The sequence below is a fragment of the Geotrypetes seraphini genome, chromosome 13 (genome assembly GCF_902459505.1).
Source record: "Geotrypetes seraphini chromosome 13, aGeoSer1.1, whole genome shotgun sequence".
NCBI classification, from domain to species: Eukaryota; Metazoa; Chordata; class Amphibia; order Gymnophiona; family Dermophiidae; genus Geotrypetes; species Geotrypetes seraphini.
In genome coordinates this window covers 25,721,878-25,748,025 of record NC_047096.1, presented here as the reverse complement: position 1 = coordinate 25,748,025, position 26,148 = coordinate 25,721,878, and the positions used below count along the sequence as shown (strand labels likewise).

General features: G+C 42.8%; 2 protein-coding genes across 10 annotated transcripts in view; one reads left to right on the top strand and one right to left on the bottom strand.

Moving 5' to 3' along the window:
* Positions 1-16,338, top strand: part of RNF214 (ring finger protein 214) — a 58,170-nt gene extending 41,832 nt beyond the window's left edge. For 7 of the 9 annotated variants that reach the window (XM_033918975.1, XM_033918974.1, XM_033918977.1 and 4 more), the window contains 4 exons: positions 5,873-5,996; positions 6,632-6,742; positions 7,202-7,297; positions 15,896-16,338. In XM_033918975.1, the coding sequence (XP_033774866.1) occupies positions 5,873-5,996; positions 6,632-6,742; positions 7,202-7,297; positions 15,896-15,997 (433 nt within the window). In that variant the 3' untranslated portion in view covers positions 15,998-16,338. Of the gene's footprint in view, positions 1-5,872; positions 5,997-6,590; positions 6,743-7,201; positions 7,298-8,190; positions 8,464-15,895 lie in introns of those variants that run through there. The other 2 variants (XM_033918973.1, XM_033918978.1) reach the window with 2 other exon arrangements.
* The window catches only part of BACE1 (beta-secretase 1), a 28,872-nt gene continuing 13,247 nt past the window's right edge, over positions 10,524-26,148 (bottom strand). The window contains 6 exon segments of the mRNA XM_033918980.1: positions 10,524-12,549; positions 15,488-15,659; positions 17,500-17,649; positions 22,161-22,262; positions 22,461-22,595; positions 24,167-24,304. Coding sequence (XP_033774871.1) covers positions 12,308-12,549; positions 15,488-15,659; positions 17,500-17,649; positions 22,161-22,262; positions 22,461-22,595; positions 24,167-24,304 — 939 coding nt within the window. The 3' untranslated portion in view covers positions 10,524-12,307.

Below are 26,148 nucleotides of genomic sequence, written 5' to 3'. Positions count from 1 at the left end.
CAGTGGAACTATGACTTCCACTTCTGTTATCGGTCCCGTGAGGCCATTTAGGACCAAGTCCAAGGTGGCGTTGCCTCTTGTCGGCTCTTTTACCATTTGTTCCAGGAAGCAATCCCCTAGCACCTCCAGGAACTTGGCTTCCTTGCCGCAGTTGGAGGTTGCTAGTTTCCAGTCTATCCCTGGGAAATTGAAGTCTCCCAATATAATTACATTGCCTGTCTTGCATTCTTGTTTGATTTCCTCCATCATTTCTGAGTCAGTTTCCTCCGCCTGTCCTGGTGGACGATAGTAAAGGCCAATTTTCGTATCTGCGCCATATTGACCAGGAATTTTGATCCAGAGTGATTCAAGCTTCTCTTTCATTTCTGTTGTAACCATTTCAACAGAATCTATTCCCTCCTTAACATATAGAGCAATACCTCCACCTTTCTGCCCTACTCGATCTCTTCTATACAGTTTGTATCCCTGTAGTACTGTGTCCCATTTGTTTTCTTCATTCCACCATGTTTCTGTTATGCCAATGATATCCAATATGTCATGTCTTGCTATTGTCTCTAGTTCCCCCATTTTGTTACCCAGACTTCTAGCATTCGTATACATACATCTAAGTTCCCTTCGTGTTACCTTTTTGGACCTTCTACTCTTGGCCTTCCCTGTAGTTTCAATTACGGTATCCTTTACTGCTCCTGTGTTATCACCTTTGTTTGCTGTGTGGTCGTCCCCTCCTGTGTCTGAGTTGTCCCTTCCTGCTTTTTCTCCCTTATTGGCTGTGAGGTCGTCTTCTCTTGTGTAGGTGTAGTTGTCCTTGGCTTCTTCGTCGGGGCATCCTGCTATCCGTACCATCGACCGGTGGTCGACTGTCGGCTTTCCCCTGTCTTTCAGTTTAAAGCCTTCTCGATTGCCTTCTTCATGTTGCCTGCCAAAACTCTTGCTCCTTCCTTGTTGAGGTGTAGTCCGTCCCTTCTGTAGTACTTGCTTTTTCCCCAGAACGCCGTCCAGTTGCGCACGAAGTCGAAGCCTTCTTCTTCGCACCATCGTCTCATCCAGGCGTTGATTACTTGCAATTCCCCTTGTCTCTTTCCATCCGCTCTTGGTACTGGGAGGATCTCAGAGAAGGCCACCTTCACCTCCCTGATCTTCAGTTGTCTTCCGAGAGAGCGGAGCTGGCCCTTCAGCTCTTCCCTGTCATACTTCCGCCCGCTCACATCATTTGTTCCCACGTGGATAAGTACAGCGGTGTCCTCTCCCCCTGCTCCATCTATGATCCTGGAGATCCTGTTGGTCACATCCTTCACTCTTGCTCCAGGCAGACAGGTGACGACTCTGTCCTCTCTTCCTCCTGCGGTGTAGCTGTCCACATGTCGTATGATGGAGTCGCCTACGATGATCCCCATCTTCTTTATTCGGGAGTTCCTTGGGGGGCGTTGGTCCACGTCCTTGGAGTAGGGCCAGTCTTCTTCCTCCAATGATACTCTTGAAATTTTTTCCTGTTCTTTGGGTGGGGCGATGTCTTCCTGTGCTCTCACTATTCCTCCTGGTGTGCGGTTGTCTCCTACCTCGTCTTCGGTTTCTTCTGTGTTTGCATGGGTGTCTTCTCTCCTCACATCGGTTTCCTGAGTACAGTTTTCCAGCCCTGGGATCTCTACGTGGTGCTGATGAGCTTCCTCTATGAACATTTCTAGTTCCTTGACCTCGTCGTTTGGACTGTACTCCACTAGAATCTTCTCCTGTGCTCGGATTCTGTCTTCGAGTTCCATCACTGTTCCTTCCAGTAGTCTTACCTGATATTTCAAGCTATCCATCTCCATGCATCGATTGCAAATGTATGCCTGGGTCCCCGAAGGGAGGTAGTCATACATATTGCAGCCGATACAGAAGACCGGAAAGCTCACCTTCTGACTTCCTTGGGCTTCCAGTTCTTGCTTCCCTTGTGTGTGCTTGTGTCCCTTGCCTGCTGCTTCCTTATGTTGCTTGCCTTGCTGTCTCTTTTGTGTGTGCTGTCTCCGCTCTACTTCACCTTGATTGTATGTGTGGATTTGTTCCTTTGGCGTCTGTCTCTTCCTTACCTTCTGTGTTTGTCGCTTCCTTACCGTTCAGTCCTCCTCGGTGTTCTTGATAGTAGATACTCGTCCCTTGCAAGGCCCTTCGCAAAGGCGCTCTCGCCTCGCGCCGTTGACTCCTCCCCTTTTAAGGGGGAGTCTGTCCGATGACGCTGAGGGGGGGCGGAGCTACCTCTCGCCGCTACCCCTAGGCTTGCTGGTCTCCCGGCTGCTAGTCTCCCTTCCGCAGCCCTTCTCCTCCGCTTCCTGCCGGTGCTGGTGTCTCACTCTCCTCTCCTTCCTCTTCCACGAGGCACGCCTGGCTGGTGAGCGATCTCTTGCCTCGCGCCGTTGACTCCTCCCCTTTTAAGGGGGAGTCTGTCCGATGACGCTGAGGGGGGGCGGAGCTACCTCTCGCCGCTACCCCTAGGCTTGCTGGTCTCCCGGCTGCTAGTCTCCCTTCCGCAGCCCTTCTCCTCCGCTTCCTGCCGGTGCTGGTGTCTCACTCTCCTCTCCTTCCTCTTCCACGAGGCACGCCTCAACCGGTTCACACACTGAGTGGGTCTTTGGGTGTTGTGTTGGGATCTCTTCCAGTGGTTTATCAGTATCTCCTTCTGGTCCAAGGAAGGAAACTTTGTTATCCTTAGCATTGACCTACAGAATATGTTTGTAACAGCGCTGCTTGTGTGGCATTAGGCTATGTAGTGATCAAAAGAAAAAAACAGACCTTTGCACATTTTTGCACTATATGGTGGGTGTATGAGGAGATTCACATTTCCTGCACAGCTAAGTCCATGTGAAGTTACCTTGTGCTGTATTTGACATCTAGCAAGGTCTCTCTGTTTGAAAGGAAAGATCTAAACTTAAAAATGAAGTGGCCAGAAGTTATGGTAAAAGCAGATAGTGTAGCTGGTTTTAAGAAAGATTTGGACAAATTCCTGGAGGAAAAGTCCATAATCTGTTATTAAGACATGGGGGAAGTGTCTGCTTGCCCTGGATCGGTAGCATGGAATGTTGCTACTCCTTGGGTTTTGACCAGGTATTAGTGTCCTGGATTGGCTACCATGAGAATGGGCTACTGGGCATGATGGACCACTGGTCTGACCCAGTTAGGCTATTCTTATGTTATGTTCTCATCTGTAGGGGCCTTTGTTTTCACTTCTTATTTTAATGTATTTTTTTTCTGGGAACTTATCAGTGTTTTTTATAATGGGAACAAAAATGGAAGAGAATTAATGTGTGTGGGATAAGGGGGTAACTAATTTCTTCAGCTAAATAATTCAATCCACTTCAAACAGACATAGGAGAACTCACGCACCATTCACACACCCTCCAACCAAAAACGTCAAAAGAAAAAAACTGTTCGACAACCTCCTAGCCATTCGAGCTGCAACACTCGACCCCCAACCCTACAACCAATTGACCTCGACCACATACTGCAAAACCTTCAAAAAGAAATAAAAACCCTTCTATTCAAAAAATACATAAAACCGAACTAACACAATCAGAACTGTCCCAAGCATCACCTGCAACTACTCCATATGTACTTCTGATGTCATGACAATTCAGACATAATTTATGTTATGTTATGTTATGTTTGGAATATAAGAAAATTTTCACTGCCTGTTTCTATTCTGACCATTTATTCCGTTTCATGGTCATTACAAAAAATATTTTTTTACATGGGGGGGGGGTGTCAAAAAATGATGGGCCCCGGGTACCACATACCCTAGGTACGCCACTGCCTTTGAGTGTATTGTCGGATAGTTGGCAAGCTGGAAGATCCAAGTGGGGGGTAGAGTATTTGTCTAGAACTTTTATGTTAAGGTTGTTTTTGACTAGGATGGCCAAACCTCCCCCTCGCTTTTTTTCTCGGCAGACCATCTCTAATTTGTATCCCATGGGGCAGAATTCTGTTATGCAGGGGTCTGAATCGGAGGTAAGCCAGGTTTCGGCTAGGAATAGGGTACAGGGATTCAAACAGAGACTGGACAGATTCCTGGGGGATAAAGGGATCGTGGGATACTGAGAAAGTATAGAAACCCAACCAGGTCGTGCATGTGCAAGACCGGAGGGCTAGGACTTCGATGGGAAGATAGGACTCATCAGGAAACCAAGGTGGCATGGGGGCCCCTTCTGATGATTTAGACAGGTCATGACCTGTTTGGGCCGCCGCGGGAGCGGACTGCTGGGCTAGATGGACCTATGGTCTGACCCGGCAGAGGCACTGCTTATGTTCTTATGTTCTTAATAGGCAACCTAGCTGTTCTTTAACTATCCAGTCCTTTATTAGGTCAGCCTTAGGGCCTATCTGATCTAATGTTCATATATGCACAAGCTATTGAGGTGTATTTTGTATGGGGATTGGAAGTGTATTTTGGGTGGAGAAGGTTTCTTGGTTGTGGATGGGGGTTGTGGGCTGTTGTCCTTGGCTTTTTAATTTGGAATGGAGCGTGCCAGTGGATTGCTTTGCTTACTTTTTACTGAAGCTTGGTCTCGGAGAAATTATTATTGTGGCTAGAAGCTTGGTTTCAGAGAAATTATTATTGTGGCTATGGTAGGTAGGCCTGTTCCATAGGTGAAAGCATTAGCTAATGTGCTCAATGTAATTTAAGCTGGCTTCCCTAATTTCTGGTACTAGAGATGTAGGTCTCCAGAAATTTTAAATTGAAGGGAGAATCCAAAGGAGAAAGTGGAAGAAATGGGAACATTTGAAAATAATATATAATTGTATTTGAGCAGCAATTATTATTAATGGTGTACATTTGAATAAAGAAATAAAAAAAAAAAAAAATGCTGCATAAAGTTATTTATATCAATTGCAGTTTTAGAAAATTGAACATACAAAATACACATGTAAAATTATTCATGAGCTCTGAAAATATTGAATGGAGAGCTGATTAAAGCTGCTGTTGTGAGGTGAGAAACTTTTATGATAACTTTCTGTTTCCCTTGATTGTTTGCTAGCTTGTTTCCTGTTTCAAGATTCCAGCAGTATTAAAACCCTTCCTGTACTGGGCTCCAGCCAATATTTCCTCTCAGCCCAGCGCTTGGAATACACCAGCCCGTCAGGATTTCATGGTATCCATAAAGAATATGCATGCACATCTGTGTCATGCATATTCATTGTCAATATCCTGAAAATTTGACTAGCTGGACTGGATTGATGATTGACTCTACATTATGTGCAGCAGGCCTGCAGAGACTGTGGACGCTGCAAACCTGGTCATGTAAGCTCCTGCACTGTCACCATTTAGAACCAGAAGACAGTCCACAGCAGAAAAACCCACAAAATCAGCAAAGCAGAAAAGGCACAGTGGGGATGGGACAATGGACTGTCCAAAGAAGAAGTCAAAGAAGGATATATATCAGAAGGTTTATTGTGTCCATTCACAGTAAAACTGGTTAGAGAAAAGTTAGTGGGGTGGGAGGGAGAAGATATGCCAAAGAAGGGAAATTGATAAAGGAAAGATGAAGAGAATGAGGGAGGAAAGGGGAGAAAGATGAAGCTCAGGTCCCTAGTGGCAGAAATAAAGCAACAATCTGTCTGATGTTGCACTGTCCCTGTTGAAACATATACTATATATCCTTTAAAAGTATTTAGAACAGTCATAGGGTTTCAAAGTTGTACTGGTGTTCTTAAATATCAACATATTAATTTCCTAAAAACTTTTAAGCATATGTATCAAAATTCCTATCCCCTCATATGCTTATTTCCTTTCTAAAGTGTGATATTTGTTTTCTGCCATTGAAAATGTTTGGAAACTATAAAAGGGTGGGCTTGTCACATCGGTTAATGATGCTATTTATAGCTGAGTCTGCTTTTTCCCTAGGGCCCAGCTGACTGGAATCTTACAGCAGATTAAAACTGTGCGAGGCACCATGGCAGGGCTGTTCATGGAAGAGCTGTGTCAGCTTGTTGCAGCAAGACTGGTGGAGCAGCAAGAGAGCCAGCAAGTGAGTGAAATTGACTCAAGAACTGTCTGTGGCAGGGGTGCAAAGAGGATGACAGTGCTTCAGTGATTGGGGAAGAATGGGGCTTTGTGAGGTCCAACCAGTGTGTGCACAAAGAGGAGACTCTGGTGATTGTGCTTCCAATCTCAGAGGGAGTCATTGAGGTAGGAGTGTGTAATGTTGAGATTCTTCTGAATCCTAAACTGGGTGTAATACTGCTAGTCTGCCTCGGGTGGTGTAGCCACAGGGCAGGCATGGGTGGGCTCAGGCCCACCCAGCAGCGGAGTATTTTGGATAATCTCTTCACAGGCCACTGTTGCTGACCTGGAAGCCTTTCTTCTGATCTGTTTACATTTTTACATCAAAGGGAAAGCTTCTGGGTCAGCTGCCGGCTGCATGTAGGAACCGCTGCCAGTGACCTGGAGAAAAATGCATAAGAAATGCTACTTGGTATGGGAAAGAGAGTGGTTGCTGCACAGAAAACTTTGTGCCTGCTCATTTTGGGCTCAGGCCCACCCAAAATTGGCTGGCTGGCTATGCCGCTGGTCTGCCTACAATGTTTATACTAAAATATGTTGATTTCATATTCTCTCTCAGTTGTAGAATATATTTGAGTTTCCGCCATGTTTCCACTACAGAATCCACTAGGCCCAATTGGTACACCACTATTCTCTGCTCCTCTGACCAACATCAACTCCTCACGCTTCCTGCCAGCAACTCAGCAGCCGTATTCTGGGAGACTTTCACAGGTGAGGAACTTCCATATACCATATGAACACAGCCCTTAGAACAAACAGTAAGGGAGCTAGGAGAGCACTGGAGGAGCTATTTAATGAAAAGGAACAAGCAATAGCAGGCCATATTCTTACTGAGAGAAAAGGCCACTCAGATTCCAGAGGGCTCTAAGACTGAAGAACCCCAGCCTGTTCAACACATACCTCCTCCTGCTAGTTTCTAGTGTCTGAGTGACAAACACTATGGACCAGTGCTCCAGGGGCTGATGTGGTTGTAATAAGGGGAGGTAACAAAAGAGGAAAACTCATTGCTAGGATATTGAGTCACTCATAGAATCCTTCAGCCAGGAGTGTGAACACTGTAACTTAAGAGTTGAGGTTCCCAGATAGGAAAAAACTGCCTGCTACAAATGTGAGAGAACCAAGGAGAAATCTACCTGGCTCTAATTTGTTGCTTTTCATCCTTGGTCAAAGTCATCAGTTGCCTGTAAGCCGTGTCTTATGTGTCAGCAGTTTGTGCAGCCCAGTGACCTCCATCTGATGCCATGTACCCATGTTGTGCACAAAGAGGTAAGTCCCTGGTGATGGAGTGATTACAGTTGATAAGGAACAATGACCACAAACAAGTGTGAGTTTTAGAGACCAGTGTCAAATATACTCTTCATTTTCTGGCTTATTAAATTTCAAATCTTTAAAGTGCTTTAGGAATTTTTTCCCCCTATATTCTGCATTTCTTTGGCTTTAGCCAATAGTCTCTTTTCACCCTCACCCACAGCTCTGTCACAGCATCTCAGACATACAAAATTAACCATTTAAATAAGTCAGGTCCTACGCTTTAGTGTGAAAGACCTGCTTATGCTGGTCATATAGGCTAGCCAATAAAATCTCAGCCCGCCCAAAAGGAGCATAGAGCACATTGGCGGACGTAAGAAACATGCAGCTAGGCAGGAGGACTCAGGGGTAGTCATTCCCAGAAGCTGTAGTTGGCATTAGGGCTGTACTGAGTTCAGTTTGATTTGACCCTGCATACTGATTTGAGAACGAATAAGCCAGACTCTACTGGGCTAAATCCTACTTAGATAAACACTATCCTCCTGATATTCAGCAAGACACAGTGAGGCTGTACTGAATATCGACAGAGAGCTGACTAGCTATGTCACATGACATAGCCAGTCACTACCACTTTTCATCAGCTAGCCAGCTAAGGCATGTGGGCAGGTCTGGTCTATCTTTGGCCATTTTGCCTTAGCTGGCCAGCCAATGAAAATCGGCTTGGCCAGTAAGGTGCGAGCTGCTGAACTTTGGCCTGGATATTCAAGGCCGGGGCCAGATACAGTCCTGGTCTGATTTCATATTGCTTCTTTTACTATGTTAAAGTTCAGTGCCCATTATTCATATATTCTGATAACCCTCAGATGCAGTTATCTTATTGACTTTTACTGACTCTCATTTATTGGTTCCAGTGTATAAAGGTTTGGGCCCAAACCAACAGGAATGATTCTTGTCCCTTCTGTCCAACTCTGAAGTGACACATGAGGAAGGGCTCCCATGTGAGGTCGCTGGATTGATGAAGCTGGGTGCCATAACATCTCTTCCTCTTTGTAAAATGATTATTTATGTATAGATATATGTAAACAGAAAATTTTATATTAGATAATTGATACATATATGTAGAAACAGAAGTAATGTGTGTATGTATAAGCTTTTGAGGCATAAAATACAGCTACCTTCTCATATCTGTTTCTTCAATATTATCTTGGGTTACATAATCCCATTATCTTTTCCATAACTTAAAACTATGTAAACAGAGTAAAAGCTAGCACCAACCAATCTTGTTGCCTTATGGCTCTCATAAGCCCAGACCCCAATAGGCCTCATTTATGCTAATAATTCAGTGACCTGGTTTCTGGAATGAACTAGTGTGAATAGAATAACATCCCCTCTAAAATGAATATTGGCTGACAGGTTATTTCTAAGCAGGAGAGGAAGTCCTACAGTAGCTACAGGCTGAAACAAGACAGAGGTCAAGCCTGATAGCTGGTTAGAGTAATGCAAAAATCCTGTGTCTGTAGAGCTATTTCCTGCTCCCTTTTGTGGTCATCCTTGCATGTCCATCTTCTAAGAAATATTCAGCCAGTGGTGACTATACTATTCAAGTCCAGGCACTGGCATTGAATATCATGGTTTATGCAGCCAGCTTATCTCTTTATGTGCCAGTATTTAGTACTTAGCTGCCTACAGATGGAGGGGCATGATCAAAAGATACGCCTGAGTCTGAATTGGACTTTGGGCGCTAGTTGTCCAAAGTCGGCAGCCGCAAAATGTCCAGTCTTGAAAAGTACATCCAAAATTTTGTTTTCTTTCAAAAATTGTCTATCTGTATGTCCAGACTTTTGATTGTCCAGATCGCCACTACGTCTCTCTTTATATCACATTCTCAACCAAAATTTGTCCAAGTCCCAAATGCCTAGAACAAGACCTTTTGGACATGGATATGGCCACCCAGACATGGCAATAGAGCAGTGCGGTACCTTACAGGGCACTGCTGTGAACTTCACAAAAAGGGTACCATATAAACATCTCATCAGAACTCCCTTATAGGTTATGGTGAACCCCCCTCCCAAAACCAACTATATGCACCTGTCTACAACCCCAATAGCCCTTATGGCTGCAGGTGGCACCTATATTGCAGTAGAGTAGAGTGTTGGGGGGGCTCATTTTCCACCATGAATGTAGTAGTTAGAGTGGCTTATGGACCTGGGTCCTTCTCTCTATGGTTCACTAGCCCACCCCCCAGGCTACTTAAGACACCTGCATGCAGCTCCACTATGCTTTCCTATGCCAGGTGCTGATGTTCCGGATGCAGGTATGTACTCTGAACTTTGTGGGGTGCGACAGGGTCAGTGAACACAGAGGGAGTGTCTGGGGGGGGGGTCTTTACTTTGTCCCTGCAGTGGTTATCTGGTCACTTTGGATACCTTTGCATCATCTAACTTACAACGTATAAGTTTCATCTAGGCAGTCTCATCAAACATTCGATTATCGCTGCAGGATGACTAAGTATAGGTTGGCCCACATCCCATTCTACCCACTCCTCCAAAAACGCCCCTTTCTGTTCTGGGTACACAGCAGGATTCAGAGGCCTAAAATGTCCCTGGATACATCCAAAAAGCTATTTCAATTATCAGCACTTGGATGACCTGTCTTTTAGATCGTCCAAGTGCTGACTTGGGCGGGTTTTTCAATGTATTTAAGTTTCAGTTATGAGCCCCATACTGCCTATAAACAGGACTGAGTTTTATGTGATCCAATTTGGCTGCTTAACTAAGGCCAGTGCTTCCTAAACCTTGTCTTTGAGGCACCCCAGCTAGTCAGGTTTGCAGGATCTCCACAATGAATATTCATGAGAGATATTTGCTTGTACTACCTCCACTAAATTCAAATCTTATGAAAGTTCATTGTGGACAGCCTGAAAAGCTGATTGGTTCCCAAACTTGGTCCTGGAGGCAACCTAGCCATTGATTTAGGTAGTTAAGTACTGAATATTGGCACTTAACTGCATAAAGTGCCACCTCTGCCTCAACCCTTGCTGGGTTCCAGACTTGTGATCAGGGCTACTAACTGGTTAGTGCCGCTGAATATGAGCAGCTAAACCTGCACAAGCTTAAATTGTTTTAAATATTGATCAGTACATAAGTATTCTTTACTTTAGCCATGTGTCCACTGGCAACCTATGTGGTAAATATGAAGAATTGTTGCTACAGTATCTGAACCACCTATGAACAGAAGCATGCTGGTCTCTCTTGTAAATTTAATAACTTATCCTGTTAACATTTGGTATCCAAACATATATACGGTTAAGGATATTGCAAATTATACAGCAGCATGTGAGGAAAAAGGCAGTTCCCATCATGCCCCAGACCAGCCTTCTCATTCCCTCAGTTCCTGCCAACGTCCGCCTTCTACGGAAAGATGCAGGCCTTACTTTTTTATTAAGACCTAGCAAATTATTTGTAAAGTCTCTGTAGAGCAGAAAGGCCCTCGGTGGTTATTCTCTTAGTATTGTAGTTGTCATTTGGCTGCTCTGGAGGACTGAGGGTAGTTTATCCAGTTAGGGGTATGAAATGCTGCTGTCATTTTTACAAATTCATGGCCATTGTATCTCATCAGCAACCCAAAAACAAATGGAGGGCACCATGATGGGGAGTGTGGAGTACTAAATCTACAATGTTGGCTTAAGCCCAACCGTGTGTGCAACATCGGCACTCACTTGTGCCAGGTAGAAGCAAGTGCTCCTAACTTATGTGCATAGGTAGGAGACAACCCTACCCTTGCAATTATGTGCTGATGCACTTAAATATACTATTTTATAGAATAGCACACAGTACACTTATGCCTGTTATTTGTGCATCCCAGAAATGACTCAGCTATACATGTTCCAGAAACTCATCTATACAGTTCATCTGACATTAGTCGATAAAAAAGTTTGGGTTGGTATAACAGCATGTGCTTCCCTTGGTCCTTGTCTTTTCTCTTGGCCCACTACCCCCCCCCCCCACCTTATGTAAAGGAAGTGCTGCTCTATATGAGACTTTCCATCAGGCATGCAACTTATGGAAAGAGGAAGGATTAAAAAAAAATAAAAAAAATTATGTTTTATGGCTTTTCACAGCCCCCAATACTTTAAAAGAAAAAAGGAAGAGGAGGTATTAGCACAAAGGGGCTTAAAATAAAGGCTATACATCCCTCTTCTCTCACTCCATGTATCAAATTCTGAACCTCATCTGTTAGAATTCCTCACGGGATGTTTGTAGGGCAGAGACTCCTTTTGCTAAAGAGCTCTTGGGGAACTAGATATTAGAAGATGGAAATTAATTTTAGAGTTGGCAGCTTTTTTTTTTTACACATATTAATGGCCCCTTTCAGTACATGTTACTACAGCAGTGTTATAGACAGAGTAGGATCAAGATCTTATTGTAATTAACTCTTCTTATGATAGGGCAACAGAATGGCAGGGCTGTCTCAGTCAAGGACTATTCCAGAGGCAGACAATCTAAGATCATAATTCATCAAAGGAACAGAGCACCTAGTATATAACCTCACTGTGTAGATTAATGAACTTTTACCATTCTCTCTAATAGTTAAAATCAGTCCAAGTAGCTCACTTCCAACCAATAAAATACCTTCCTCATCTCACAAAAAAAGCAAAGCATTATTAGAGCAGTTGCAGTGGCTGAGGAGCCTAGCTTCATCGCCTTGTCACACAGTTTCTTGAGGTACATGATTCATGTCAAGGGAAAAGTATAGAGACCTGCTCTACTTTCATTGGCTTTTTAGATAAGTGTTTGGTGCTGGGGAGTTTAAGAAGGAAGAGGGCCATGGGCCACACCCCACACTGCATAGATATGAACTGTCTCAATGAGAATAGCTAAGCAGACACATATTACTCCAAATTCAAATCCAGCCTCTGCCTTGTTCTTGGGGCTTCAGTTCTCTTCACCTTTGCCACTATCATCTTGGTCTCTAGCCACAGTGTTGACAGTGGAGCCCCAGCTCCTCCTTAGCTGCAGCAAGAAAGAATCACTTCAACAATGATATGTCATCAGCAAAGTCATCATGGTGATGCTGCCGGCAGCGGAAGCAACGCCACTGGAACACCATTATGCAGAGGGGAAGCATGAAGAGGGCACAGATGGCTGCCATAATATAGGCAATTGTCATCAACGTGGACTCATCCGTTTGAGGGATGTTGTAACCACAGTCCTCCATATCCGAGACAAAAAAAGGACCATCCACTGCTGCTGTTCTGTACTCATCATGAGCTAAGGAAGGATGGGGAGAGATAAGCATGAGCAGTTATTACACTGAAATGAAGGCTCAGTGCATAAACTGTCTCGTTAACAATATATAACACTTATAGTGGCCTGTGCAGAGCACAACTACACTTGCACTTGTATAAGAATATGGGATTTTGAAGACAATTATTCTACTACCCATTTTTGAAATGTGCTGCTGGCCAAGAATGGCCTAAGTGCTGTAGACCATAGGGGAAATGTAATCATTCAAGGAGCTATCATAGTGCTTCTCAATTCAGTCAGGTTTTCAGGATATCTACAATGAAGCTACAGGAGATAGAACCGTGGGAAACCATCCCTGAGTCATTCTTTAAGGAGAGAGAGAAGAATCAGAGTATGAATAGGCTCAGCCACTGACCCTCAAGCCTTGCATTGAAGAATGTAGAAGGATTGAGGTTGAGGCAGACACTAAAGAATGACACAGGATGGTTTCCCGTGGGGATGGGGACAAATTCTGTCCCCATGTCATTCTCTAATGCAAATTTCTCACAAGCATATTCATTATCATTATCCTGAAAACCATGGCCTAGGCTGAGAACTATAACTGCTACTATAAATTATTTCTAGAGCACTACCAGCTGTACGCAGCACTCTACCAAGTCACAAAGGAGACAGTCCCTGCTCAAAAGAGCTTGCAATCTAAGCAGACAAGACAACAGGATGCCAATGTGGGAGGTACATTTTGGAAGGGATGGCTAATCAGCTGGCTAGGTTGGTGAGCAATGGGGAGTAGGGTTGTAGGTTAAAGGCTATATCAAAAAGGTGGGTTTTCAGTCTACTTTTAAACAAGGGAAGGGGCCTGATGGACAAACTCAGGTAGTTTATTCCAGGCATAATGGGCAGCTAGATGAAAGGAATGAAGTCTGGAATTGGCAGTGGAGGAGAAGAGTACAGATAAAAAAAGCAGCTTATCTGAAGAACAGAGTTCTTGGGAGGATATATAGAGGAGAGATACTGAGGGGCTGTAGTATGAACACACTTGTAGGTTAGTAATAGGAGTTTGAACTGTATGCAGAGGTGGCTAGGGTGTCAGTGAAGTGAATTGAGGATAGGGGTAAGGTGAGTGTAGTGAGGCCGGCAGAAAATAAGTTTTGCACTGATAGCAGGGGGAGAGGCGATTCAGCGAGAGACATGTTAGAAGTAAAATTGCAGTAGCCTAAGCGTAAGGTTAGAATGTGGACAAGAGTCTGGATAGTGTGCTCAGAAAGGAAGGGGTGAATTTTTGTGGTGATGTAGATATCCAAGCAACAGGCTTTTGGATGTGCATAGAAAATGACAGTTCAGAGTTGAAGACAACTGGAATGATAACAGTATTATTTACAGAGATGGAGGAAAGAGAAGCATCTCAGTCTTGGACATGTTTAGTTTCAGATGGCAGCCAAACAGGCTGAGACATTTTTTTGGACTTTAGGTGAAATTTAGGGTGTAGAGAGGTAGATCTGGGAGTCATCAGCATATAGGTGATACTGGAAGCCATGGGAGATCAGGGCACTGAGGGAAGATGTGCAAATAGAGAAAAGGAGGCTCTAAGACAAAACCATGGGGGTACACCAACCACTAGTGGAATAGCAGCAAAGGAGGACCCATCAATTCATACAGTTAAGGTGTGATGGGAGAGGTAGGAGGCAACCCAGCAGACAGATATGCAGAATCTAAGTGAGGACAGCTTATCAAGGAGTAAGCAGTGATTAACAGTATCAAAGGCAGCAGACAAGTCAAGAAAGATGAGGATCGAGTAAAGCCCCTTAGATCTTTCCAGAAACAGGTCACTGCAGAATTTGGTGAGGGCAATTTCTGTGGAGTGTAGAGGGTGAAAGCCTGAGTGTAGAGGATCAAGTCTGTTGAGATAAAAAGAAGTCAAAGTAGTGATAGAGGACAGCATGCTCGAGTAGCTTGGACAGGCACGGAAGAAGGAAGACAAGGCAATATTTGGATGGTTGAGGTGGGGTCCAGTGAGGGTTTTTGCGAAGCGGCTTAACCACCGCTTGTTTGAAGGCATCAAGGACAGTAGCAATGGAAAAGGATAGGTTAAGGATATGGCAGATAGGAGTGATAACAGTATGTGAGATGGGGTCAATAGATCGATAACAAACAAATGCTACACCTTGTTTTCTTTTCGTCATCCAGTTAGATCAAGGTTTGCAATCCAATCCTTGGGACACACACAGCCAATCAAGTTTTAGGATAATCATACTAAACAAACCTGAGATTTATTCACTGTAGATATCCTTGAAGCCTGGCTAAGTGTGTCCCAAGTCCTGGGTTGAGAATGCTGAGTTAGACTAATTAAAATCACCACAGGACAAACTCAGGCTGAGAAGAACTGCTCTGTCCCACAGTACCCACGTGAATACCAACTCTCCCCATCCCGTGGAGATTTTAATTAATCTAATCTAGTTGAATGTTTCACTTCCATCTTCTTTCTGGCTAGGTTTAACTATTTGCTTCTTGTAATCTGGCTATTTTCAATTCAGATAATTAGCTCTTTTTCAGAGAGGGTAGGGGGGATTGGGTAGTTGGGGGTTTTTTTTTGGGGGGGGATGTCTAAAAATTTTACTTGTTGAACCTTGGTTTGGATGGACTTTGTTCTGTTTCATGCTTTACTTTGTTCAACAATAGAAAAACTTGAACATAAAATCACAACCTGTGCTTCCAGAGGGCATAGCTAACATCCTCACCAAACAAATACACCCACAATCAACTTCACACAAACCAAAACACTCACAAACATACCCCACCCCGTTAATATCAGCAAGGGGCATTTCTGATGTTTGGGATTATATACGGTACAGTTTAATGCTTTGTTCTAGCTTGTTTCTAGCTGTTGTATCAATAAAAACATTTACAGTATATATTAAAAAAATAAATCACCATAGGAAAAGAATAAAGCCACAGTGGTTCTTACCATGGCAAGTACTGACTGCAAACCCAATTCGTTTCCGAGCACGGTCAAACACTACATAGAAGCCTTCCATGATGACAGCTCCCATTACACTCCCTGTTGAGGACTGGGAGATAGCAAACTTGTAACAGTCATCTTGTGAGGTGGCAACATCCTCCACAGGGCGCAGGTATTGCTGAAGATAACGGAGAAATGTCAATGGAAACAGGAACTGAGACCACGGAGTCAGTATCTTTCAGAAGCCTTCCAATAGATTCATTGGAAATTGACTCTTACGACTACACAGTTTCAAAAGAGCTGATTAGTTACAGAATATTGATTAGCTCTACAGGAAAAAGCTGGTAAATCTTTGAGTAAAATTAATAAAATGGTGTTAACCAATAAAGACTGATTTTTTTTTTTTTTTTTTAGGGGGGGAACAACTATACTGGTCCAGAATCTTACCATGATGGGGACAAAACAAAGCCAACTTCCTCAGACGAGAGGCAAAAAAAGGATTTAAAGAATAATTAAATGTACTGCTATGAGAGTATAAGCAGACTACTGGAGACATCATCAAGAAATGAGCTTAGTTTATCAAGCTAACAAAGTCAAAATCTGATTCAGGAAAACTTTTTTTATTTTATTTTGCCAATTGAATTGATTTTTTGATTCGATATGATTACTTTCTATGATACAGCTTTAAAATTAGCTGGTGAGTTTATTTTGCAGCCTCTTACCCTCTGCCCCCTTTTGTGTAAACAAACTGTTAGGTCCTAGCTCACGCTTGCTGTCTAATACCAGCAATGGCAGGATACACATTTCAAATCTGATGTAATGTAATCACACAATAGAAAATAAAATACATTTTTCTACCTTTTGTTGTCTGGTCATTTTATTATTCAAATCATGTTGGTCCCAGGCTCTGATTTCTGTTTGTCTTTTAGCTGGCTTGCCAGGGTCTCCTGCCCATTTTACATTTTCTCCTTTCTCCATGCTCACCATCCATCTTCCATCTCTGTATCTTCCCTTTTCTCTCCTCCTCCTCACTGTAGGTCCAGCACCTTCTTTCCCTTCCTCTTTAGCTCCAGCCTCCAATCCAGTATCTCTCTTCCCTACCCTTCAGCACCTTCTCCACTCCATATGGCCAGCACCCTCTCTCTTCCCTTTCCTCTGGGCCCCTCCCCACACACCATATGGCCAGCACTCTCTCTTCCCTTTCCTCCATTACATCATATGGTCGGCACCCTTTCTCTCTTCCATTCAGCCTCCCCCCCTATCTGATATGGCCAGCACCCTCTCTCTCATCCCTTTTCTGTAGCCTCCCCACCATACAGCCAGCACCCTCTCTGTCTTACCTTCCCTTCCCACCAGTTCCAGCCTCAGACAGTCAAATTGTCCCACCCCTGGGTCCAGCATTCTCTCTCATTCAACTTCGAGCTCCCCACCTCCCCCTCCTTGGGTCCATCGGCAGAAGCAGAGGTGGAAAGCAGCGACCCCCCCTCCTGCGGGTCCGACAGCAACAGCAGCAGAGGAAGCATCATCCCACCCCCACCAGAAATTATATCTAAAGGAAGGACTCCAGCAGCGGGGAAAGTCTGAAAGCAGGCCTGAACTGATGTGTCTGATTTTTTTTTCCCCCAGAATAAACTAATTCAAATCAATTCAGCAAAACTGAACCGGTGAATCGATTTGAAAACGTGCATTGTGCAGCACTAGTGCTAACATGAGGAAAAGTAAATTGAGATCTTTGTCTTTAGAAAAGGAGTAGCAACATTTTATGAAACTCAAAGTGTGTCATCCAGTGAACTGAAGTTGGTAAGAGGTATCCTGGTCGGAGCTAGCAGTACTGTGGAAAGGATTCTTTCCAACACTTGTTTCTAGCAGATTCTGACATTATGCTGTAATCATGTAGCCTGAGTGATGGCTGTAACATAGCCTCCATTTCATTATATGAGCTGCAGTACAGCTTTAAAAGGTTTCTCTTGTTCTTCAAATAAAGAGGGTATGATAACATTTTTATTATAAATACACACCTGTGGCAGGATGGTGATACGAAAGGACTGGTTGGTTGCCTCACCCATCAGGTAAACTGATATAACTGGGAAGATGTGCCAGGGAGTGGTGCCAACCTGCCAGCAAACCAGCTGTTCACCCAACCAGAAGCCATCAGGGAACTTTTCTGTCTATCAAAGCCAAAGGAGAAACATATGAACTGTTAATACTATCCACCATTGGCTTAAAATTTACACACGTACATACTAAAATCGATAAAGTCCTGTAAGGGCAAAGGCTGATGGAATGTTGGTACCAGACCTATGACATTAAATTGAGGTTCATTTAATTTCTCCTCTGAACATACTGTCTGTGACCTTTTAAGGAGCAGATCTAATGTCACAACAAAGTTCATGTAATTATTTCCAGTCTCAGTGTGTGGCTGACCTGGAGGGAAGAAGGGTGGGCAGTCTTGAGTGGTACCCCCAACATTTGGTAACAAAAAAAAGTTTGGAAACAAAAAAAAGTGGTTTGGAAACGTGTGATAATTTATCTAACCATTAGATGTTGCTCAGATTTCAACATGATGGATTTTACAATTTAACCAAGGGCTGCCAATGTCTTATGGTACTGTCATTATTCTGCACTATTAGTTAAGAAACAAAAACCACTATCGCAAGTCACACTATATAAAGATCACAACTATTTATATAATGACCGTTCTGAAATTGGAAACAGCTATTTATAAATTAAGTGGAGGAAAAAATACCTCAGTAGTAAGGCACCCTCCTCTTGCACACAGCTCTTTAAAGGCAGGGGCACTTAAATGCCATCATAAGTCAGAATAAAACTCTTATTTTTCCCAAATTCAGAAATTGACCGTTCTTCCATATGCAGGAACACTTGATTCAGATTCACTTTTCTTCAAAGCTGGTCACCATTCTCAATTCAGTATAAATCCATTAATATCAATAATATTAGAAAAATATATTCAGAGCCCCCCAACAGAGAATCCTTGTTTCGCTATTTTTGCATCAGGGGAAGGCTCTTACAAACAGCTCCTCACTGGAGAAAATGGCATACAGCATTCCAACCATCAGTGTTCTTTTGATGAGGCCATAAGTCCCGCCTCTTTCATACAGACCCACCAATTAAATATTCTTCTCAACTCTGGTTTTAAATTGCACAAGCCTACCAATTCTATCTTCTTTTCAACTCTGGTTTTGAATCGCTCCAATCTGTATGAATCAAAGAAACGCAGAACATTCAGTATGGATGTTTAAACCCGTAGGCTCCATCGAATGTAACCGGAATATCCATTTTTGTTCGCACTGCTGTAAACTTTTTTTTTTTTTTAATCTCCCCTTCTTTTAGATGAAGTAATCTGTTCTAACACAATACAACGATAATTTTGATATCTGTGGATTTATACTGCATTGAGAATGGTGACCAGCTTTGAAGACAAGTGAATCTGGATCAAGTGTGACTGCATATGGAAGAATAGCTAATTTCTGAATTTGGAAAACTGTAGAGAAAGATAAGTGGTTTTTTCCTGACATGATGGTAGTTATGTGCCCCTGCCTTACATCTTGCTACTGTCTAGAATTCTATTTAAGACGAGATGGACGTTTCGTCCAAGCACTATTGCAGAATTTATTTTCTTATTGGCAAATTCTCCCTCCATCCCATTTCAGCAAGTCGTGAGAATATGCTGCCTGCTTGTCCTAGGATAAAGCACAGTTACTTACTGTAACGGGTGTTATCCGGGGACAGCAGGCAGATATTCTCACGCCCCTCCCACCTCCCCTGGTTGGCTTCTTAGCTTGCTTACGGAATTGAGGTACTGCAAGCCTACATCGATTGGAAAGGCACTCGTGCATGCACGCTATGGGCAGTCATGAAGTTTCTTAAAACTTAACATGACAGTTCACTTTGAATGCTGTCTGTCCCAGGCTCCATGGATGATGTCATCCACATGTGAGAATATCTGCCTGCTGTCCCCGGATAACACCCAATATGGTAAGTGTGCTTTCACTCCTTTTTATGATTTAATTCCAAATTTTTTCCTTAGACATTAGTCTATTCAACGGGAACCACCCTTTCTTTTTGTTTTTAAATTTTTTCCCTTTCATTTCCTATCCTCTCCATCTGGGAAAGTATGGCTTTACCTGTTTTTTTTCATCTGGCACCTCTATATGTGCCACTTTCTATTACCCATTCTACTATTTCTTCTTGAATCTTTGTGGCGTCTCCCTTGCCTATACTTGGATTCGCCTGCGACTATGAGGTCATCTCCTATTTTAGAGCCTCTTTGCATATTACTTTTCTTACATTATTACCCTTTCCTCTGAGGACGGTTGTATGCCTCTTATTATGGTACTTTTGCTATTTGTATTTTGTACTTCGCTGATTGTCCAGCTCTCTTTGATGTAAACTGCCGAGAAGTCATCAGATTGTGGCGGTATAGAAGAATAAAATTATTATTATTATTATTATAAAGAACAGAGTGCAAGTGGAGGGTGCCTTTCTACTGAGAGTCTTTTTTGCCCACTTAGTTTATAAATAGCTGTTTCCAATTTCAGAACGGTCATTATATAAATAGAGTGGTCTTTATATATCTCCAGTACTAGTTGACAACGCACACAGCAAATCATATATAGCAACTGTTAGGCAAATTATGTGGCTTAGTCACTAGTTTTCAGAGAAAGAAAATTAAATACACACACTGAATCACTAATAGCCAGCCTGGCAGGAATAGAGTGGTAGGTTTGAGGGCAGTGGGGGGAGTAAATGCTGGGGAAAGCACATAGAGCATGCCTCCTGTGTGTCTGTATCTGTGTCTGTGCTTATGTCTATCTGTCTTCCGCAGAGTACAGAAGAGGAGAAAGCCATTTGAAAGGAGCAACTTCCACCTGCTTAAAGCGTTTTAGAGTATCAAAGATTCTATGCTGCAAAAGCTTGAACAGCTTCTTCCATTGAAATACATTGGGCACTTTTTTTTTTTTATTTGGGGGTGGGGGGAGTTTACTTCTCTGGAATCTCCAGTCCTAGCTGGCCCATTTTTAATTCCTTAGTCCTTATGCATATATTTCCTCCAGTTTTTCCCCATGCCAAATTTTGTCCCTGTTAAATTTTCTGTGTTATTTTGCTCCAGCCATTCTTAGCCCATTTTGTATAATTTCTTTCCCAATTCCCATTCCGGATTGGAAAGAATAAAGAGAGAGAAAAGTGTTCCATCTTCCTTCAAAAACTTGCATTGCTTTATTTTGATCTCCAAGACACCATAGTAGATAGCTCTGTCACTTATGGGTGAGATTTTTTGGAGTCTATTTTTAGATTGGCCATGGTAGTATAGTTTCTATACTGCCAAACTAGAAGGCACTGCCTCAGGCGAACAGCAGCTGTGGCCTGCTGTTCCACACTCCTACCAATACTAATCCCTTTCTAGCATCAAATGATTTCATTGACTAGGGGAGCAATTTCTACAAACCATGAGTGGTTAAGCACGATAAACACATATTTTAAGGGCTACAGATATTTATGAGCTCCCTTACCTCAAAGTGTTTTCTCATAATACTGCAATTGTCTCAGTGTATCAAAGAAGTCTTATCCAGAAATTGCCTTGTTGGAATCAAATAAGAAGCGGCAGGTACCAGAAGATGAAAAACCAAAATCAGCTTTCCAGCCTACTCAGGCTAGCAGGTCAGTCAGAAAACTATGTGCCAGGGAATGCTTTTCTTACAAAAAATTGGGATATAATTGATAAATCAAATTAATGAAATGCTAATCCCTCATACTTATGTGAAATTTTCACCTTATAATAGATATAATGATTTTCTTATCATATGCTCAGAGATATGAAGCTCCGCTGGGGATAAATCCCTGTTGAAGAACTCACCACCCAATCATTGCATATGAAAGCAATTATATGTTCACATGTATTCTCGTTTGTGAAAAAAACAACCCCCAAAAAGCCTTTACGATAAATGCTTATTTACATTTTTTCTTTGTTTTCATGGTTTATTCAGAAACGAGAATACATGAGAAAATTTAATTGCTTTCATATGCAAAGATTGGGTGGTGAGTTCTTCAACGGGGATTTATCCCCAGAGGAGCTTCATGCCTCTGAGCATATAAGAAAATCATTATATCTATTATATGAAAATTATAAAGTAAGGTGAAAATTTCACATAAGTAAGAGGGATTAGCATTTTATTAATTAGGTTAGCAGGTCAGCAATACTCCCAGACTGCAGCAGAATAAAAGTAAAAAGCATACTGCCAAAATTTAACAAAAAATTCCCCTAGGCTTGATGCCCCCCACCCCCCTCCAGTATCTTACTCTATCTACAGTGTGTAAACAGGGCAGAAGCAATCCCCCATCACATCTGACTTGCTGGCTCTGTATAGCAAAATAGTGTCAACAGACCTGTGGTCAATACCATTTTGATATACAGAACCTGAAGTTCACTGTGGATTGAGTAAGATGCTGGGATACAAGGGACAGGGATGCATATTTATTTATTTTTACATGTCAAGAACAGGGCCTGAATCTTTAAAACAAAAGGGAAATGAAACTGGAAATTTTCTGTTTCATTTCCAAGGAAAGCACATCCTAGTGCATCCAGGTGGCATGGAAGATTGTCTGCAAGTAAAACACAAACACCAGGGGATAAATGGGGATAACATACTGCATTACTGACTGAGGAAGCCGTCTTAATGGATCTGACGGCGGCTTCAAAAACTTTCTTCGGGAGTCGGAGGTTGGTAGTGCCACTGTCCACGATACTCTTGTCATAATTGTACTGCACGTGAGAGAGAAAGAGAATAAAACTGTACTTAACCAACTCACTACAAGAAAAGAAAGATGGGACAGCCCTCTGCCCCTTATGTTTACTTGAGTGAGAATGGCTGTTTGCCTTTTGATGGAGCAAACAGTTCAAGTGGGCATGTGCATTACTGAAGTACATGCAAGGGGAGGGGTCAGGTTACACTTGCCACACCTCCTTACAATCCATCTCCAAGTCTTGTCCGTTGATTTCAATTCCAACAATGATGACCTCATAGTACCACTCCTTCCGTATCGGTGTGTACCATATGTCTCCAGTGTACAGCGAGGGATCTGTCCCACCAATGATCTGCAGCAGATAAGCAGGAATCAGAGCTGTTAGGGGATGTGTTAATTCAGCCCACAACAAGTGAGGGAGGCTGTGAAATTCAATGAACTGCAGAGTAAGAACAAACCAAAGAAAGGGCAAGTCTGATGTCCAATCAAACCAAAGCAAGCTTTTTTTTTCTAAGTGTGACAATCTTATAGTCCCAACAAGGATCCAGGTTTCGGCAGTATGAACTGCCTTCTTCAGGGACCAAAACAGCTGATAGTGCAATGTAAAAAGGCACACTGTAGGGAACAAAAGGTCCGATTAATTCCAGATGAGAAACGGTAATACAATTTAACACTTCGTTGTCACTCTAGGACAGGGGTGTCCAATGTCGGTCCTTGAGGGCCGCAATCCAGTCGGGTTTTCAGGATTTCCCCAATGAATATGCATGAGATCTATTAGCATACAATGAAAGCAGTGCATGCAAATAGATCTCATGAATATTCATTGGGAAATCTTGAAAACCCGACTGGACTGCGGCCCTCGAGGACCGACATTGGACACCCCTGCTCTAGGACAAACGCTTGTAGAACAAGAAAAAGTGTAGAGTAAGAAAAACATTTTCAGGGAAGAGTAACCCTAACAGCAGTGGGGAGAATCGTAGCAGCCTGGTTCAAATCCCACTGCAGCTACTTGTGATCTTGGGTAAGTCATTTAACAATCCATCGTCTCAGGCACAAACTTTTACAACACTGAACAGCTATAGCACCAAAATCCATTAATTCCCAATAGGCTTCAGTGCGATTACTGCGGGCTGCCATGGTAATTGGCTTCATAAAAGGGGGCCTTAGATTGTGAGCCCTGCCGGGACAAAAAAATAGCTACTATGCCCAAATGTATACTGCTTCAGTAGCTATCTAGCTTGGATGTGGTACACTTCTCCCTCCCTATTCGCGGGGGTTAGAGGCAGTGCCGGCCCGCAAATAGGGAAAAATCACAAATAACTTTTGGCCAGCTCTGACCCACCCCCAGACCTTACCTGGTGGTCTAGCGGTGATGCGGGGCAGCAGCAATCTTCCTACACTCCTGCCTCGTGCAGAGCCGTGCTGCTGAGTTCCCGTGGTCTCATGAGAACTCCCTGTTGCAGTCTTGTGAGACCACAGGAACTCACAGCACGGCTCTGCACGGGGTAGGAGTGTAGGAAGATTGCTCCTGCCCTACGTTACCGCTAGACCACCAGGTCCATGCTCCAATCGCCCCCTCCCTCCCCCACCGCCTCTGATCGCCTCCTTCCAAGTTCCAGGGCCGTTTTTTTTCGATGTCATCGAGCGTTTCTCAGGGGGGGCCTAGGGAAAAAAACTCAGATAATAGAAACTGCAAACATCAAAACCGCGAATAGGGAGAGGAAAGTGTATATATAAAATTAAAGTAAACACACACAAATGAAATGTGATGGGAGAAAAACAGAGTGTGTCCATCGCACACCAAAAACTTTAAATTCCCATAAGAAGCTCCAAAACCACCAACTCGCATATGGCTGCCTTCTCCTGTGCTGAGCACCTCTTAAAGTGCCCTCTCACATTCACCCTGCTCCCCCCCTCACTTACCATGCTCCCACCGACAGTAGGTGAGACTTCAGATGTTTTGAGTGGCAAGCCAGCACCGCAGAGCTGCAGAGAGAAGATATTGGAAACGCGCGTCTGTTTCACCAGTGAATCAAAGAACGGCTCCAGGGACTCATCCGGCTGCAAAGTAAGTGACAGAAGCCAGTAACAAATGAAAAATGTGGCAGCTTGCTGGCGCTCCCCTTCCTCACTGTACCTTCAGAAACAGTCAACTGTTGGTATCATGGACCCAAGCTACACAGTACACTCTTTGTCATTTTTATTCTGTGCGTACACTCTACATTTTTAACCTGCATATTTATTCATCGTTCCTGTGTTTGTGTTAGAGGCAAAACTGAGTAGCAAGGGGAGGGGCCACTGAAGGCGGGAATCCCTGCACATACTTAGTAAGCCAAAGGCTTACTTTAGCAGAGCTATGGGAGAGCACCGACACACAGGATCAGTCTAAGGACTTCACCAACAAGTGTGACTACATTGCCCTGCTGTCTATAGAGAATCCCTGTTACAGGTAAGCAACTGCACTTTCTGTGGTACAACCAAAGCAGTTTACATACTCTATATGCAGGAACAGAAAAAATACTTACATTACCTAAATATATAGGACACCTGCAAACCTGAAGGCTATTGAAGTAGTGTACATTCAGGTACAGTAGGCATTTTTCTGTCCCTGCAGGAATAAAAAAGAGCTACAGTAGACTTTGAACCTGTGTTCTTGGTTTACGATCTAACCACTATAGTGGTCTCAAACTAAAACCCTTTGCAGGGCCACATTTTGGATTTGTTGGTACTTGGAGAGCCTCAGAAAAAATAGTTAATGTCTTATTAAAGAAATGACAATTTTGCATGAGGTAAAACTCTTTATAGTTTATAAATCTTTCCTTTTGGCTAAGTCTTAATAATAATAATGTGATTTATAGCTAAAGAGACATATGATCAAGAAACTGTTTTATTTTACTTTTGTGATTATGATAAACATACCGAGGGCCTCAAAATAGTACCTGGTGGGCCACATGTGGCCCCCGGGCCGCAGGTTTGAGACCACTGGTGTACTCTGTTCTGCAAGGATGTTGGTGTGGCTGTTTTTCTAAGAATGTTGTCAAATGGACATCCCTCTACATTGTTTTCCCTCGTTTATAATTTAAACATTTCAGTTTGTAAAATGGCGGTTTGAGGTAGATGCCTCCAGCATAAGCGTGTCCTTCTCACATATTTTCAATGATGTTGTCATATGTGGGATGATATTGCATCTTAAACCCTCATTGGACAGATATAAATGTCGGTTTTTCCTTATTATGACCGGGATAGCCATGCAAATGATTACTCGTAATTGGAAAAATTGGGATCGCCTTAGTTTTACTTTTTGGTGGGTGAATTTATGCCTAAGTTATAAGTATGAAAAAATGAATGCTGATATGCTAGGGCATTCTAAGATATTCAAATTAGTTTGGGGTCCATTGATGTCTTTTGTGGATTCATTATAGTTGTCTTTTATCTTTATTTTCCGTTGTTTTAGCACCCACACATCCAGGGGAGGGGGGTATATCTTTTGTTTGGTATTATTCCCTGATGGAAAATGTTGGATGGAAGAGGGGTTTTAATTTTTTTGTATTGATACTCATTGATTATAAGTGCTTATTATGATTATTAATATCTGTATGTATATTGTTTTGCATTTTTTGTTAGCTTTGAAAACTTAATAAAGATTTAAAAAAGAAAATCTGGATGTCTTTCCTGTTCGAAAATTGCCGCAAGATGGGATTTTTTTTTATGGGTTGTTACAAGCAGGATATCCCAATTCTGACTTGGACATTCTTTGAAAAATGCCCCTCCACATGTGCTAGATCTCGGGGTAAACAGATTTTAGTATGCTTTTAATCTGACAATATCTAAAGTGCATCAAGGCTGAAAATACCCCTTCTATCTATAAGCCACACAATTACAAACAAGAAAAACACATTAGTGGA